Source organism: Camarhynchus parvulus, chromosome 24, assembly GCF_901933205.1.
Source record: "Camarhynchus parvulus chromosome 24, STF_HiC, whole genome shotgun sequence".
In the NCBI taxonomy this organism is placed as follows: domain Eukaryota; kingdom Metazoa; phylum Chordata; class Aves; order Passeriformes; family Thraupidae; genus Camarhynchus; species Camarhynchus parvulus.
Window position 1 is genome coordinate 2,668,113 of NC_044594.1, and position 16,385 is coordinate 2,684,497.

At 49.8% G+C, this 16,385-nt stretch overlaps 1 protein-coding gene across 2 annotated transcripts in view; it reads left to right on the plus strand.

The window, feature by feature from the left end:
• Positions 1 to 16,385, plus strand: part of GRIK4 (glutamate ionotropic receptor kainate type subunit 4) — a 200,899-nt gene that overhangs the window by 130,732 nt on the left and 53,782 nt on the right. For both annotated transcript variants that reach the window (XM_030964960.1, XM_030964961.1), the window contains exons 4-6: positions 2,326 to 2,423; positions 6,245 to 6,410; positions 12,495 to 12,673. In XM_030964960.1, the coding sequence (XP_030820820.1) occupies positions 2,326 to 2,423; positions 6,245 to 6,410; positions 12,495 to 12,673 (443 nt within the window). The remainder of the gene's footprint in view (positions 1 to 2,325; positions 2,424 to 6,244; positions 6,411 to 12,494; positions 12,674 to 16,385) is intronic.

The window sequence follows — 16,385 nt, forward strand, 5'->3', positions numbered from 1 at the left end:
CTTTTGTGGTGTTGGAGTGTGAGGGGATTGGAGTGGCAGGGGTCTGGAATTATCCATAGCTACAGTCCATAGCTACAGTCCCTGGGATTCCTGGATGGATTTTGGATACAGGACCAACATTTCCACATCCTGCAAGTGCTTGTGTGGATGCCCATGGCAGCAGCAAGGTCGAGCCTTTTGTCCCTGTGGGACCTGACAGCACCAGGTAATGCTCTGAAACAGGAAACGTGCTTGGATTACAAGAGAGGCTTTCCAAACGTGCTCAAAACCTTTGCCTCAGGCGCCTCCACTTTGTTTCCATTCATTTCCCTTCATTTTTGTGGATGTTTCCCCCTGGTAGTGATAAGCCAGGTCTTTTTCTTCCTCCAGTTGTTGCAACCCTGTTGCTATGGCTACTTAACCCACTTTTTGTTCTTGCTAGCAGGCACCAGAAGAAAATCACTCCCCAAACTTTGCCCCTGCACGGCACAAGGAAATTTTTCCCCAGGAATTTTGTCCTGGTGACCTGTGAGAAAGGGAGGGCTTGGAGCAGCTCCTTCCTCATGGATGCTGAATGGCAGAGCTGAGAGGCACTGATGAGTGCTGCTGAGGCTTTCAGGCTGGTGCTCCTGATTTAAAAGGATCTTCTGGAGAGGTTTAAGTGCCTGTAAATTTTTTAAGCACGGAGGAAAAGCAAGCCCTGGATTCCTTTGAAGATGCTGCAGAAAAATATCCCTCCATGGGAGACTGAGTTGTTGGAGGGAGAGGGAGCTGAGGAGGAAGCAAAACCCAAGAGGAGATGTTTGCATTTCATGAGCACTTTCTGTAAGAAGTTGGAGCAATCAGCAGGGAGGATAAGGAGTTTTTCCTTCAAAAGAGAAGCAAAACCAATTCCCCAAAGTGACAAAGGAAATGAGATTTGGGCCTCGTTTTCCAGGCTGTGGAGGAGCGTAAGGCCAGAGATCACAGCATGGTTTGGATTGGCAATAACCTTAAAGATCATCTTGTTCCACCTCCTGCCACGGGCAGGGACAACCTCCGGGATGCTCCAAGCCTTGGGCACTTCCAGGGATGCAGGGGCAGCCACAGCCTCTCTGGGAAAACTTGAGACTGTAGATTTTCACTCCCCAAACCCCAAACTCAACCCCAAACTTGCTGTTCTAGCACCACCCCAAGCACAGTGAGCTTTTATTCCCCTTCCAGCCTTGATTTAAAGACTTGAAGTCACTAAAACCCCATCCCTGATCTGTAGCCCAGCACTTTTGACGACGAATTCGCTTTACTACCAAAAAAAAAAAAACCAAAAACATGTTCAGATTTGAATTTTTCCAGCTCAAATAACTCTTCACAACCCTCACAAGAGTTGTTCTGAGGTGCAAGCCAGGGGAAGAGGCAGGTTTGATAGTGATGGGAGCTGAAATCTCAGCTTTGTAATGCAGAGGTTTGGTTTTCACACACAGAAACGTTGTGAGCTTGCCCTGGCCAGAACTCATAAGAGTTTTGGTGCCTCTTTTCTCCCTTTTGGTGCCTCCTTTGTGTTCAGAAAGATTCCAGTTGAGCAAACGTGGTTTTGTCAGGGGAAAAGCTGAGTGTGTGAGGATGCTGATGCAGGTCAGCTCTCAGGAGGCTTTTGGAGCTCGGGGATTGAGGCATGAGGGGCTCTCCCCTCCTGCTCACGAGGTTTTTCCTGCTCTGCAGGAAAGGTTCTGAGTGATGGGGATGGTAGCAGGGAGGTGACACCAGCTGGGCTGCTCCTGACAGGGAAATTCAGCTGGATTTGTGCTGTGAATTAAAAGGACCAAAAAAAAAGCCTTGCAGTTTAACCCAGGAAGAGATTGAACTTCAGTTTGTCCGGTGTTTTTTATGGCTCTGCTCACCTTGGTGGCAGGGAGCCAGAAGATTTAACTACTGCCAGGAAGAAAACAACACAAAACAAATGAAAACCAGCAATGAAATCCTTGTTTGTACCACTGAACTCTGCAAAGATGAGGGGAGGAATTGCTGCAAGTCTGTTTGGCGCTTTAAAGCCGGGTCAATGCTGTGTTTAGCATCTTTCCATAAAGTTTAGTTCATGTTTCTGTCCTGGGGACATAAAGGGGTCAGAGATGAAAATTTTGGGGTTTTGGGGAGAGTTTAGGTGGGCTTTTAAAAGGCTGGGAGAAGACTGAGAGTTCCACAGGCAGGGTGACAGCACCCTGGGGGGAATAAAGGGATTTGGGGGATGGAAATGGCACAGAGGGTGCTGTGTGAAGGAGATGATGCTGTGTCCTTCCTGAGGTGAGCACGGCTGTCTGCTGGAATTTGGGATGGATTCTGAGCTCTGTTCCCTCTCTCTGCTGCCCACAGTGTGCCAGATTCTCCCCAAAGGCGTGGTGGGAGTCCTGGGACCTTCCTCCAGCCCAGCCTCCAGCTCCATCATCAGCAACATCTGCGGGGAGAAAGAGGTGAGTGGGAAATCCCTTTGTGATGTCAGAGTGGGCAGCGTGGTTGGTCACCCTCCTCCCAACGCACAGACCTTTGGAATGTCTTCCTTTTCCCTCTGCTGCCTCTTTCTGCCTCCCTTTTCCTCTCTGCACCCCCTTTTGCTGCTCACATTCGTCCCCACATCCCCACTGAGGGCTGCAAAGCCCAAAGCTCACCCTGCTGGATGCAAACCCAAATCTCCTGCTGTGGCTTTGTGCACATTCTCGGGGAGCTTTATGTTTACTGCTCTTCCATCCAGTTCAACCCCTTTTTTTAATCTCTGTCCAGGCTATGTGCTGGATTTAATATTTTATAAGCCTTGAACCTTCCTACACGGATCTGGCTCTGCACTCTGGAGAAGAAATTGAGTTTTCTTCTCACAGTTCATCCCTTTAAAGGCAGATAACATCTCTCAGCCATTTAGTGGCTCTCTCTGGAGCTCAGCCTTCCAACAGAGGAGGCTGGCACTGAGCACTGTAAATAATTTGCATTCACAAATGAGTGCTGGTTGTTGTTCCTGGGGGTAGGAAGGGAGGGGAGGGATCCTCCAGCCCTGAAGCACGGGGCTGCAGCAGGAGGGGTCTCCTGGGGGTGTTTTGTAGTGTTTTCTCTTCCTAAATGCCCTGGACGTGTGCTCCATGCCAGGAAAGGCAACCCTGCAAGTGGTTTTACTCTGAAATTCAGATTCATTCTGAGTCTCTGATCTGAGGCTCCTGATTTATTTTTTTTTTTCTGCAGGAAGGACAGGTGAGTGCTGGTGCCCTCCTGAGGTGTTTGGTTCTCTCCATGAGGTGTAAACCTGCAGGAATTCTGTGGGATTTACATGCCAGGAGCATCAGAGCCCAGGCAGAGCCGCCTGTGCCTGCAGCCACCCCTCAGGGACAGGGAGCAGTGTCCCCAGGCAAGCACTGGGGGGACTGATGTTCTGGGGGATGAACCTGTCCTGTGTTAACCCCCTCATGCCCAAAGAATGTCCATGAAAGGGGAATTGCACTGGGGCAGAGCTCCTGGAAAGGAGAGGAGGGTTCCTGGGATGAAGGCAGGGCTGATATGTTTTGTGTTTTGTGGATTCCTTCCACACAAGAATCCCTTTCCTCTTGTCCCAAAAGGGGATTGCGCTGGGGCAGAGCTCCTGGAAAGGAGAGGAGGGTTCCTGGGATGAAGGCAGGGACTGAAAAGGGCTGTGCTCAGCCCTGGGTGCTGTGTGGGTTCCTTCTACACAAAAATCCCTTTTTCTCTGTCCAGAAAGGGGAATTGCACTGGGGCAGAGCTCCTGGAAAGGAGAGGAGGGTTCCTGGGATGAAGGCAGGGACTGAACACTGAACAAGGCTGTGTTAGCCCTGGGTGCTCTGTGGATTCCTCCCACACAAGAATCCCATTTCCCTCTGTCCAGAAAGGGGATTTGCAATGGGACAGAGCTCCTGGAAACGAGAGGAGGGTTCCTGGGATGAAGGCAGGGGCTGAACAGGCTGTGCTCAGCCCTGGGAGCCGATGTGCTGCTGGATTCCTTCCCCTGTCTCTGCATCTCTGAGTCCCAGGCTGGTTGTGGATCCCTCCCAGCAGAGATCAGGAGGTGCCCTGTCTGCTCTGGTTATGGAAATCCACCTCTCCCTCCCTGGGTGAGGGCTGCGGGCTGGAATCGAGGCAGATAGCAGCTTATTACTGCTTAACTTCCCCCTGCTAACCAGCAGCTCCTGCTGTCACTACAGCAGCCTTCAGGAGCTGCTAATGGGCGCTCCCAGGAGGGGAGAGGAGGGAGCCAGGGGCTGATGGCTTCGGAAGGAGGCACAGAGGACCTGACACGCTGCTAACAAAGCTGTGGCAGATGTTTCCCTTCCTCCGGCTTCTGTTTCTTCCAGAATAATTCACCTGGCAGAAGGAAAACAAGATTGCCTCTTTTTATCTGGCTGAGCCTGCAGTGTCTGGGCTCGGTCTGTGTGTCTGTCCGGCTGCTCCATCCCCGCTCTGCTTTGTTTCTGCAGGGAGGAATGATGAGGAGGACTCCATCTTATCAGAAGGCTAATAAATTACTTTATTATACCATATTATTCTATACTATGTTATGTGAGAGTCGAAGTGAGGGATGTGGGACTCCAGGGGCTCTTGAAAATGCAGTTTGTTGTATCCAAGGTGTTACAGCAGTCCAGGGTGGTGGGTGACAGAGCTGAGCCCACAGCTGTCAGCTCCAGCTGCAGGCAGGCCTGGAGACCCTTTGGCTTTGGTTACAATGCATTATAGACTTTTCTTTTGGTTACAATGCATTAAATACATTTATTTTGGTTACAATGCATTATAGACTTTTCTTTTGGTTACAATGCATTAAATACATTTATTTTGGTTACAAATGCATTCTATACTTTTCTTTGCTGAGCATCTTCATACAGTAGAACCAATTAATACCTTTTCTTTTACCTCTAGCCTATCATAACTACTGTAATTACCATATTCATGTTACTGTTCTCCAATCACTAAAAGTCAGTACATTACAGTTTAGAAGTTGTTTTTCCGCTTTCTTGCAGTGGAAAATTCTGAGACCTTTTTTCTGCTTGTAACTTCACTGCCTTGTTTGCCTGTGCTCTCTTTGTGCTTGGTAAAAACATCTTCTTGTTTGGGGTGGGTTTATCCTTTGCTCTGAGCCATAAAAACCCCTTCTAACTAACACACCCTTTGCCTCCGTGGTTATCCAGTGAGACTGGCTCAGCAATTCTTTTCTTCTATACCAAAACTCGCTTCCATCTCTATTCCTTCATCAGACTCTACATTTAAAAATCTTTCTGCCAAGCACACAGATCTGTGAGACTCTCTTGTCAAACTTTCATCCTTCCCAACTATATTACATTACATCTAAACTGAATCTGCCAAGCACTCAACTCAGCCGCCCAGAATCTCATGACTGTCCTAACAGTCCTGACACACACACACCCTGATAGGACAAGGAAACAAAACACCATCACTCTGGGTAAATCTCCATGTTGGATTCTACTTTGGCACAACACAGGCGCAGCAAATGAGATAAGAATTGTTTTTTTCTTTCTCTGGGGTTCAGAGAATGTGAAACCCAGGAATATTCTTGGGAAGAATTGTGCCTTGCTTTTCTCTGTGAGGAGAAATGTGGCTGCAGCCTGCAGCATGTGCAGCAGAGCTCCCTCAGATTGAGCCCTGGGGCTTCCCAGCTCCCAAAATTCCCCCTGGAGCACATCCTGCTCCAGCTGCTGCTCTGCTGCATCCATCACAAGCCCAGCCCTGGTGCTCCCAGCCCTGTCTGGTCAGAAATGCCCAAAGCTTCTGGCTGCTGTGCTGTTCCTCCCCTGCCCAGCCTCACCAGTGCGGGATCATCTCGTTCTTGCCTTTATCTCTGCTAATTAATTACCTGGTGGCACCTCCATGCAGGCAGGGCTGGGTTCAGGGCCCTGGATGATCCCTGTGTCCCTGCACAGCATCCTCCCCCAATGGAGGCTGGGCCCAGCCACAATTAGTGCCCCAGCTAATTAGGCTGAGCTCACAGGGAAGGTTTCCTGTGCTGTAATCACAGTCCCTGATGGCTTTCTCTGAGTGGCTCAGCAAGACTCTTCCTGCCCCGCTCCTTCCTGTGGTTTTTGTTGCTGTGATAATAATTTTCCTCCGCTGCTGCACGAGTCCCACCCTCCCCTCTTGACTCCAGTACTGCTGCTGCAGTTTTATTGGGATATTCCACTTTCTGCCTGCTGTGTGCTTCACACCACAGGCCCTTTATCGCAGATTTACTTGTTTTCATTTCTACTTCCTCTTTAATTATATTTTCTTTCCTCCTCCCCGCGCTCAGGTTCCTCACTTCAAAGTGGCTCCAGAGGAGTTCCTGAAGCTGCAGCTCCAGAGGTTCACCACCCTCAACCTGCACCCCAGCAACACCGACATCAGCGTGGCCGTGGCAGGAATCCTGAATTTCTTTAACTGCACCACTGCCTGCCTCATCTGTGCCAAAGCTGAATGTAAGTCTTGGTTTGCTTGCCCCTCTGCTTCATCTCCTTTTTGCTGGCTGGAGAAGGTCCCAGCTCCTCATGTCTCTGCTCAGAGCAGCTTTTCCACTCCAATTTCTCCACCCTGGTGCCCCATGGAGTGTGGGAACCCGCAAAATCAGAGGGTTTTGGGAAAGCTGCAAAAGGCAGGCCTCAGAGACAGCAGAACTGTGATTAGAGCTAAGCAGCAGCCATGAGATAGGTCAGCAGAAAAATTATTTAAACTGTAGAAAAGCAAGAACAGATAGAACAATGGTCTGTGTATTAACGCTCATCTAGAATAACTCTCTAAGCTACAGAAAAGTTTATCTAGTGAGATATTAGGAAGGTCGAAGCTTAGTAATGGAGCTCTGTGCATTGTGTATTAAGGCTCACAAGCAGGTATTGTATTCAAAATAAGCAAGCATTGCTTTAACCAAAGGTACCTGTGCTTATAGTGATTGGATAGAACTACTGTCAATATGCTTTTGCTTTGTGTGATTGGTCAAAAAACTTATAAAGTGAGTTCTGACATTAAGTTCTGAGTCTGCTGCCTGGGATGTGAGCTGCTGGCATCTTCCCATTGTCACAACCATGGAATGAGGCTGATGCTGGAAAATAAAACAGCTCAAGGCGCGTTCCACAGCAGCCCCGTCCCGTTTGTGGTCTCTAAATAGCCCCCTGCCGGCGTCAGTGAAGGAATTTTTCAGAGGAGGAAAGGGGATAGGTAGAGATGATCCTGCCTTCTGTTTGCCCATCTGAAGAGTGTTTTGCTTCCACAGATGGGGCTTTGGATAAGAAAAGAAAAAAAAATTTAAGAAAGGCGTAGGCCTGTTTCTGGAGGTTATTTTTAGGCAAGTGAAGCACTTTGAAATGTGGCTTGCCCAAAGCCACGTGCAGTCTGTGGCCTAAAAGTGGGATTTGAGTAACAGTCAGCACAGTGCATCCTCCTGGGCTCTGCAGCCTGCATCTGCTGGGGACTGTGCGTGTGGGCGATGGACCTTCCACCTGGGCAGGGCCATCTCCTCCTCAGCAGGGCCAGATCCACCTCAGCAGGGCCAGATTCATCTCAGGGCCATCTCCACCTCAGCAGGGCCAGATCCATCTGTGCAGGGCCATGTCCACTCTCAGCAGGGCCATCTCCACCTCAGCAGGGCCATCTCCACCTCAGCAGGGCCAGATCCATCTGTGCAGGGCCATCTCCACCTCAGCAGGGCTAGATCCATCCGTGTAGGGCCATATCCACCTCAGCAGGGCCAGATCCACTTCAGCAGAGCCAGATCCTTCTCAGGGCCAGATCCACCCTCAGCAGGGCCAGATCCATCCGTGCAGGGCCAGATCCACCCCAGCAGGGCCAGATCCACCTCGGCAGGGCCATATCCACCTCAGCAGGGCCATCTCCAGGCCACCTCCACTTCAGCGGCCAGATCCTTCTCAGGGCCAGATCCACTCTCAGCGGGCCAGATCCATCCGTGCAGGGCATGTCACTCTCCAGAGCCAGATCCTCCTCAGCAGGGCCAGATCCACCCTCAGCAGGGCCAGATCCATCCGTGCAGGGCCATGTCCACTCTCAGCAGGGCCAGATCCACCTCAGCAGGGCTAGATCCATCCGTGTAGGGCCATATCCACCTCAGCAGGGCCATATCCACCTCAGCAGGGCCAGATCCACTTCAGCAGAGCCAGATCCTTCTCAGGGCCAGATCCACCCTCAGCAGAGCCATATCTATCCCATCAGGGCCATCTCCACCTTGACAGGGCCATCTCCATCCCTGCAGAGCTCCTGCTGTGGCAGGAGCAGGCTCAGCACCCCCGAGCTCAGTGTGCCCTGTGCTTTCTGAGGTCACCATGCAGCAGATTTGGGGTGGCCACAGCAGCTCTGGGGTTTGCCAGCCACAGCAGCCTGGAAGAGGGGCTTTGGAAAGGCCCCTGGGTGCAGGGACAGCTTTGGGATTGTGTCACTACAGGACACGAAATAAAACGACACTCACGATGGAACCTCCAAGGTAAAAAGAAGGGAAGTTTATTTTCTGACTCCAACATTTATAGATTTCCAAAAGTGACAATGGATTGGAGGGTGACAGTGCCACCTCTCCAATGGCACTGGACAAACCAACAGCCCATCAAATTTCTCCTCCTCCAGAAAAGAATGCAAAACAATAATTATTTACATAAAACTGCGCGAGAAAGTTCATTACAAGGATGTAAACTTAGAAAAACTTGGAAGAACAAGGTGACAGGAACGCTGCTCTCTGACTTGGCCAGCACCATTCCCAGTTAGCAAACTCCCCAGAAGCAGCAGGTGATGGAAGATTCCTGCACAGGGACCCAAGGAACAGAAATGTTTTTAGCTCCTCTTTGTGCTTTCTGTGCCCCCAGGGCAGCAGGCTGAGGTGGGTCAGTAAATCACTCGCAGTGAGCAGTGCTCACATCCACCCCAGGAAAGGCCCTGGCTCAAAATGATGCAATTAAAATCATGCAAATGGTCTCCCACATCACTCCCAGAGCTGGAATTTTTCATTGTCTAACCTCAACCTTAAGCAAGAAGGGAAGCAAAGATAATTAGGTTTTCTCAGCTGCCGTGCAGGAGGCTCAGGGCTCTGCACCCCTGCCCTGCTCCTGGGCCAGGAGTCTCCCACTGGAATTAATATGATTAATATGATTTTTATTTAGCTGGATCAAACCCTCTTACCTGAAGCAATCCAATTTATTTCACTCTGGTGCTGCTGGATAACTCAATATTTAGGATGTGCTGAGTCCTTCCCAGACCCAGGGAAGCAGTGGGACAGGAACCTTTCATCCTCCCAGTTCTTTGTGCTCAGCAAGGAGCTGATCTGAGCCAGGCTTGAAGCCCAACACGCCCTGACTGTAACAGAGCACAGACAAGGCTTAATTGAGCTTCATGTAGCAGCACAAACCCTGATTTTCCCTTAGGACACGCACTGCTCCTAAGCACAGTCCTTAAAACAACTAACTGGAGGCATTTCAGGCTTTTGGAAGGTTCCCTTGAGGCAGCTGAGGGGAGCATAAGAGCTGCCTGCTCATCAGTGAGGAAATGCTGTTTTGAGGGATGTTGTTATTTATATCCCAGGAGGGGCAAGCTGGAGCTGCTTTGGTTTAAGTGTGAGGCTGTGTGATGGGACCCCTGGGCCCTGCCCTGCCACACTCACCCTGTCACATCCTTCCTCTGGGGACTGGCTGTGATTTCCCCTGGCAGGAGCAGAAAATGACCCTGAAAGCCAAAGAACTTGGGCCAGCTTAAGTGCAACGCCCCGGGGAATGTAAAACGTAAAATGAGATTTGTGTGACTCGGTTTGGTGGATAGAATGAGAGTATCTGACTCAGTTTCTCTGTGCTGTTCAAGATTTAGCTGGTTTGGGAACTGCTCTGGAAGGTTTTGTGTGGTTTCACAGAAATCTTAACCCAAAAAGGCAATTAGAGGAGTGAATGGACTTTTTAGGAACTTCTCTGATTGCCTGAGGGGAGGGAATAACAGCCAGTGCTTGGGAAGGGTGACCAGGGCACTGAGGTCCAAGGCCTTGTGCACATCCTTGGTCCTTTTTTTAAAATACTGGTTTTAAAAATTCAAACAGTCAGGGAGATGTTTGAAGCAACATTTTGGGATTGAAAGCAAAGCTGGATGATGGGAATGTTCCCTTCCCAACCATCCATGTCCAGGAGTGGAACCATCAGCAGCCCTGCAGCTCCTCCATCAGCAGGAGCCCTAAACAGGGATGTGTTTTAATTCCAGGAGAGCCCCAGCTCCTTCCTCTCCTTCCCAGGAGCAGCTCCTCCATCAGCAGGGTCATTAAACAGGGATGTGGCACTCCAGGAATGCTCCAGCTCCTGCCTCTCCTCCTTCCCAGAGCATCTCTGCAGCTGAGAGCTCAGGAGTGAGGCTGCTCCATCCAGCTCCGGATGTTTGCATGAGGAAAAATCAAATAATCAAGGTCAGGACTTGCCACAGGCCAGGCTGAACCTCTCTCAGAGCTCCCCATGGGAGTGTTTGAGCAGCAGGTGCCTGTGCAGCCTCTCTGTCCTCACTTTGGTACTTCAAAGGTGCTAGGAGGAGTCTGCAAGCCTTTGTGGGGTTCACATCCCTGTGAAGTGCCAGTCTGGCAGCAGCAGCAGCAGCAGCAAGAGTCTCACATCCTCTCAGCATCAAACAAAGGGGAATCTCTGCACAATAGAGACTTCCCTGCACGCAGCAAGAGCAGCTGCAAGCAGGAGGCTGGATGTGGCTACAGGTAGGAACTAATGTGCTGGAAATGATAATTTCCTCGAGCTGAAGGTGGAGATCAAATGATTCCTTTTATTTTTTTATTTTTTTTATTCTCCTGGTTCCCCTTCTTCCTCTCTGTGCCTGATGAGCTTTAGAAAAATTTTTCCTGGGCTTCACAGCAGCAGAGTTTGCTGGGATGAGCTGCAAGCAAACTTGGTAGTGTCAGGGCTGTGATTTCCAGCAGCCTGTCTGGTCCCCTGCAGATGTGGAATGAGGTGAAAAGAAACCTTTCCACATCCTCAAGGGTCAAATGGAGGGCTTAGGGACAACTTACTGTTCACCTGGGTTGGAAGACAAAAGAAGTGTTCAGGTGAGGTCCCTGTGTGCTGTAAGCAGAGCGAGTTCTCTGCCTGGTGAGGAAGAAGAAGGAGCTGATGTGACCCAGAAAAGTCCTGGCACAGCTGTTTTATAACCCCTTGCTGTGCTCCTACTGTACCCAGAGAAAAGGGGAGAGGCAAGGGCATTGCCAGGAGCTCAGAGCAAACTCAGAGTGCTTTAAACCTCTCCCTGGGAAGGAGAGGCTCCTCATCTTGGACGTGTCCCTTTTCCTGCCCTGCTTTGTTCCCTGGTGAAGTGCTGGCAGTCCTTGAGAGCAGAGCTCCAGCACTGATCCCATCCCACTGTGACCCTTCCCTGCCTCCCGACCTGCTGGGGAATGAGTGGATTCATGCAGCCAAAAATAAGTCAGGTTAAGAGTAAAACTCTGACTTGAGGGTTAATTTGCCTCTCTGCCAGCTGGGCTGTGATCCTGCTGATAGTTCTGTTTCTCCAGCTCTGTTTCCCCCCTCTTTTGGGGTTGTCTTCCTGAGGGGATGGGATGTGTGGCTATGCTGTCTGTGTCTTGCTGATGAATCCATCTGCTGGTTCCTCTGGTCAATCAAACTTGGCAGGAGGTTATTTCTTGATGAAACTCAGCAGCTGGAGACAAGAGAGGCTCTATCAAAGCTGCTTTCTTGACTAACAAAATCTGCAGCAGGAGTTTTGACATCTTATTAGGCTTCAAGGCAGCTGTGTTGGAAGGAGCCCTTGACGTGCCCATCCTTATTTTTGTCACGATTTTTTAATGTTGTATTTTTGCAGTGACCTCCAACTCTCAGCAGAGCGTCTCATCCCCTTGGAAGAGAGCAGCTACCCATCAGAAAGCTCCAAAAGCTCCAAAAAAGCTGCACCTTCCCGGGTACTTAATTTGGGAGCTGGAAATGCAAAGGCTGAGGGGGAGGAATAATCCTCCAGTAACCAGGACAATCCCACATGCAGGGGCATAATGGAGACCTTGTATTGAAGGTCTTATCTCTTCCCAAGAGGGGGGTTGAGACCACTTTTTTTTCCTGGAGAGGAGTTGGAATAGCTCCATCACTTCTCCTTCCCTGCTGGACCAAGCAATGACTCCTAAATCCTTTCCACTTTCTTTTTTTTTTCTGGGGAACAGATGGAATAGCTCCAATATTCTGTTGGACCCAGAATTGAGCCCCAAATCCTATCCTATCCTTTCCTTTCCTTTTCCTTTTCCTGAGGAACAGCTGGAATAGCTCCAATATTTCTCATTCCTTGCTGGACCCAGAATTGAGCCCCAAATCCTTTTCTTCCCCTCTCTTTTTCTGGGGAACAGGTGGAATAACTGGAAAAATAATAACTCCATCATTTTTCATTCCCTGCTGAACCAAGCACTGAATCCTGTCCTTTGCAGTGCCCAGACCCAGAACTTCAGGAATGCATCCTGCCATGGATCGCCATGTCCCACGGGAGAACCAAGCCTCTAACTCACAGGGCTCTGTCCTTTTTCTCTCTTTCCTCCCAAGGCCTTTTAAACCTGGAGAAGCTGCTGCGGCAGTTCCTCATCTCCAAGGACACGCTGTCGGTGCGGATGCTGGACGACAGCCGGGACCCCACCCCGCTCCTGAAGGAGATCCGGGATGACAAGACAGCCACCATCATCGTCCATGCCAACGCCTCCATGTCCCACACCATCCTGCAGAAGGTGAGATGCACAGGGAGCAGCAGGCACAGCGTGCCCAAGGATTTCTCTGAGTGAGAAAGCTCAGAGACAAAAAGAAAACAATTCTTAGCTCTGCTTGCTGGTCCTGTTGTTTGGCACACGTGGAATGCATTATGGAGATTGTTTACCCAATTGATTTGTTACTTGGACTCTGGTGATGGTTGTTTATGTTGATTGACCAATTAATACAGTCAAAGCCACCATCATCGTCCATGCCAACGCCTCCATGTCCCACACCATCCTGCAGAAGGTGAGATGCACAGGGAGCAGCAGGCACAGCTTTCCCAAGGATTTCTTCTGGGGAAGGCAGTGAGAAAAATCAGACAAAGAAAAAACAATTCTTATCTCACTTGCTGCTCCTGTGGTTTGGCGTGTGTGGAATGTGTTATGGAGATTGTTTGCCCAAAGTGATTTGTTAATTGGACTCTGATGATGGTTGTTGATATTGACTGACCAATTAATACACAGTCAAAGCTGTGTCGTGGCTGTCAGAGACAGTTGTAGGTTCTTCTTTAATATCTGTTTAGTATGATATAGTTCTAATATAGAACTATATATAATATAGAGCCCTAATATAATATAGTATAGCTTAACAAAGCAATTGTTCAGCCTTCTGAAATCATCCCCCCAGCCAGCTTCTGTGGGATCTTGTGATGCCTTGTAAGGCTGGCCTAGAGCAGAGATTAGACAAAGCTAAAGAATAAAGCAGGGATTTATTAAAAGCCCTCAATGGATGCACCTTGGGCAGCACAAGAGCCCAGGCAGGGCTGCACCCAAGATGAACCAAAATGGTCCCAAAATGAACCCAAGGTGAACCAAAATGGTCCCAAAATGAACCCAAGATGAACCCAAAATGGTCCCAAAATGAACCCAAGATGAACCCAAATGGTCACAAAATGAACCCAAGATGAACCCAAATGGTCACAAAATGAACCCAAGATGAACCAAAATGGTCCCAAAATCCCTGACCGCTCCCGGGGTCTCTCCCTTGGATCAGTTCTGCTCCATTTGCACCTTGCAGTTCATTGTCCCATTCCAGCTTCAGCCCAGGCAGTCCCACCCTGCTTGTTTTTCTCTCTCCAGCCCACGGTGTTTGTGCTCTTGGGCTGAGATTTGGATCATTTGTCCTTGGTGCCCAGCTGGAGCAGGAATTGTTTTGTCTCCCTGCTCTGTGCACAGAGCTCACCATCCCCTAATATGAAGCTCAGAACTACACACTGAAGCAGCACAGAACCTGAAAAATATGCAAGCTAAAATTTAAAGCATCAACTGAAATGTGAAAATTCCCACAGCAGCGCTTGGAATGGGCTCTGCCCAGAGGGGAATTGCCATTGATGGGATTTCCAGGGCTGGATCTGTGCAAGTGGTGGTTGAATTGCTCTGAGGGGATGTGTTTGCTCTCCACAAGTGGTGTTGCCATCCAAGAGCTGTGAAGGACTGCTCAGCTCTCTGAAATGACTCTTGTGACTCCATTTTCCCCTCCCATTATGTGTCTAACTTTTTCCTTCTTTTTTCTTTTTATTGTCTTATTAACCGAGATTTTATTTTAGTCCTGTTTATTTTTAAATGGTCTCTGGCTGCAGTTTCTAGTGCTTGTTTTGATAGCCTGCTTCAAAACTGAGCAGTGGCTCCAGATGGAGCAGAGTTTCCCACATCCTGGAGGGAACAAGAAGCACATTCCTGAAGAGAGGCAGGATCCAAGCTCTGGGATCCCCCTGGCTTTCCACCCTGTCCTGGCTGTTTTGCCACAGAATTTGTCATCCAAAGGCCTTGCCTGTGACAGATTTACCCCTGATGACATCCAGCAGGCATGTTTTTATCATTCCTCTCCCCCTAAAATATTTTTATTCTATTACATGCAGTTTAATTTCTAAATAGACATTTTGGGGGAATTTTTGGGGTTGTCTGCTCAGGGTGGGGTTTTTTTGGTGTGTTTTTTTCCCCTTTTTCCCCTGTTGCTGCCTGGCTGCTGAGGGTTGTCCCCCTCCTCTGTTGCTATAGTGACTTCCCACAGGCTCCCAGCAGCTCTCTCCAGGCACCCACATCTCCCTGCCCAGCTCCAGCCTCCTCCTGCCACCCCTGAGAAATGTCAGGAATCGCCAGCATTTCCCAGTCAAACCCAGTTCTTCCAGCCAGAGGACTGTAGGAATGGAGGGTAATAAATAAAGAGCTCCTGGTCTGGCAACTTCTTGCACCTTGGGAGGCTGGGAGGTGTTTTATTGGGAGCCAGGGATGGTGGTGCTGAGCATCAGGTGGATCCATGTCCTATCCCACAGCAGGAAATCACTCTGTGGGTTTGCTGGCTCTGTCCCAGGAGAGCAGCCCTGCACAGTGAGAGGAATCCAAAGTTTCTCATCCCTCGCCCTCCACAGATGGGCTGGAGACTCATGGATTGTTCCCAGATTCCCAACTCCCAGCTGCCAGGGCCGGGTGAATGGACGGGACAGGCACTGCTTTGCTGCTCACCTTCATTTTCTACCCTTGAAACCAAACCTCTGACCTCAGAGTGGCCCACAGGGAGAGCTGGCATTGGCACTGTCCCCAGGAAGGGATGAGCAGGGGGAATTGGTGCCGAGTTTTGCCGTGGAGGGGGTGGAAAATGAGGGGGGCTCCTTGGAGCAAACGGCTTTGCGGCGTCTGTTGTGTCACCTGGGCGAGGGACAGGGTGACAATGTGCAGCCAAGGGGCTGGGCACAGTGGTGGTGGCCTCAGCTTTGCACAGGAACAGCTAAAAGACGGGAAAAGGGAGAGGTGCAATCCCAGCTGCCTCTTTCTGTCTTTCCTTCCCTCACTCTGTGTTGTCCCAGCTTCTGGGAGGGATAAAAGGGGCTCACACCAGGAGGTGCTGCCTTTGGTCCTTCCCTCCTTGCCTCCCATTCCTCTGTGTGGTCTGGACTGCTGGGAAAACCTCTTTGCCAGGGTCTGGAAGCTTGATTTGAGAGCAGCTGTGCTTGGCAGTGGAACAGAGGCTTCCAGGAGCATCTGCAGATTAATGCCCCACTTTCCTGAGCATCTGTTCCCACAACCAGCTCCTTGTGTAGCGAGAATTTTGGGAAAGGCCTTCAGTTATCTGCTCTGTGATCTCTAGAACAGATCATCCCCGTGGAACATTCTGTGTCCTTCTCTCTGCATCCCTGGACAGTTCTGCCCTGTTTTCTTCTCTTTCTGTGGCCAGCACAGCCCTGTCTCAGTTCTGGAGAGCAGGCTGAGTTACTGGGTCTCATCCATGCTCATTAATTTGTGGGATTTGAGCCCAAATCTGACTGATAAAACTGGAAAGCCACCAGTGGCTTCATTGTCCTTTTCCTGCAGCTCCCAGGAGCTTTTCCTGCATCTCTCTCCCCATCATGGTGTTTGTGGTGGAAGGGACAAGCCTGGAGCTCTCAGCTGCTCTTTTCCCTTGTTATGCCCCAAAACAGGAGCAAAGCAGCATCCCCACAGAAAATAAGCAGAAATCCTTATTTTCCTCTAAAACCATAATGGAATTCCTCATCCCAAGGGATTCTGGAGCTGTGGGGCTGCAGGAGCCACCTCACTTTTCCAAACCATTGTGGACCACTGTGGTCTGTCAGGGCTTCAAAAGCTTTTCTGCTGGGAGTTCAAACGCTTCTGCTTTCCACAGGTGATTTCCTTAGAGCTCACCTTGGATGGATGCAGGAATTCCTTAATTCCATCTCAGAATGCCGTGGAGGGA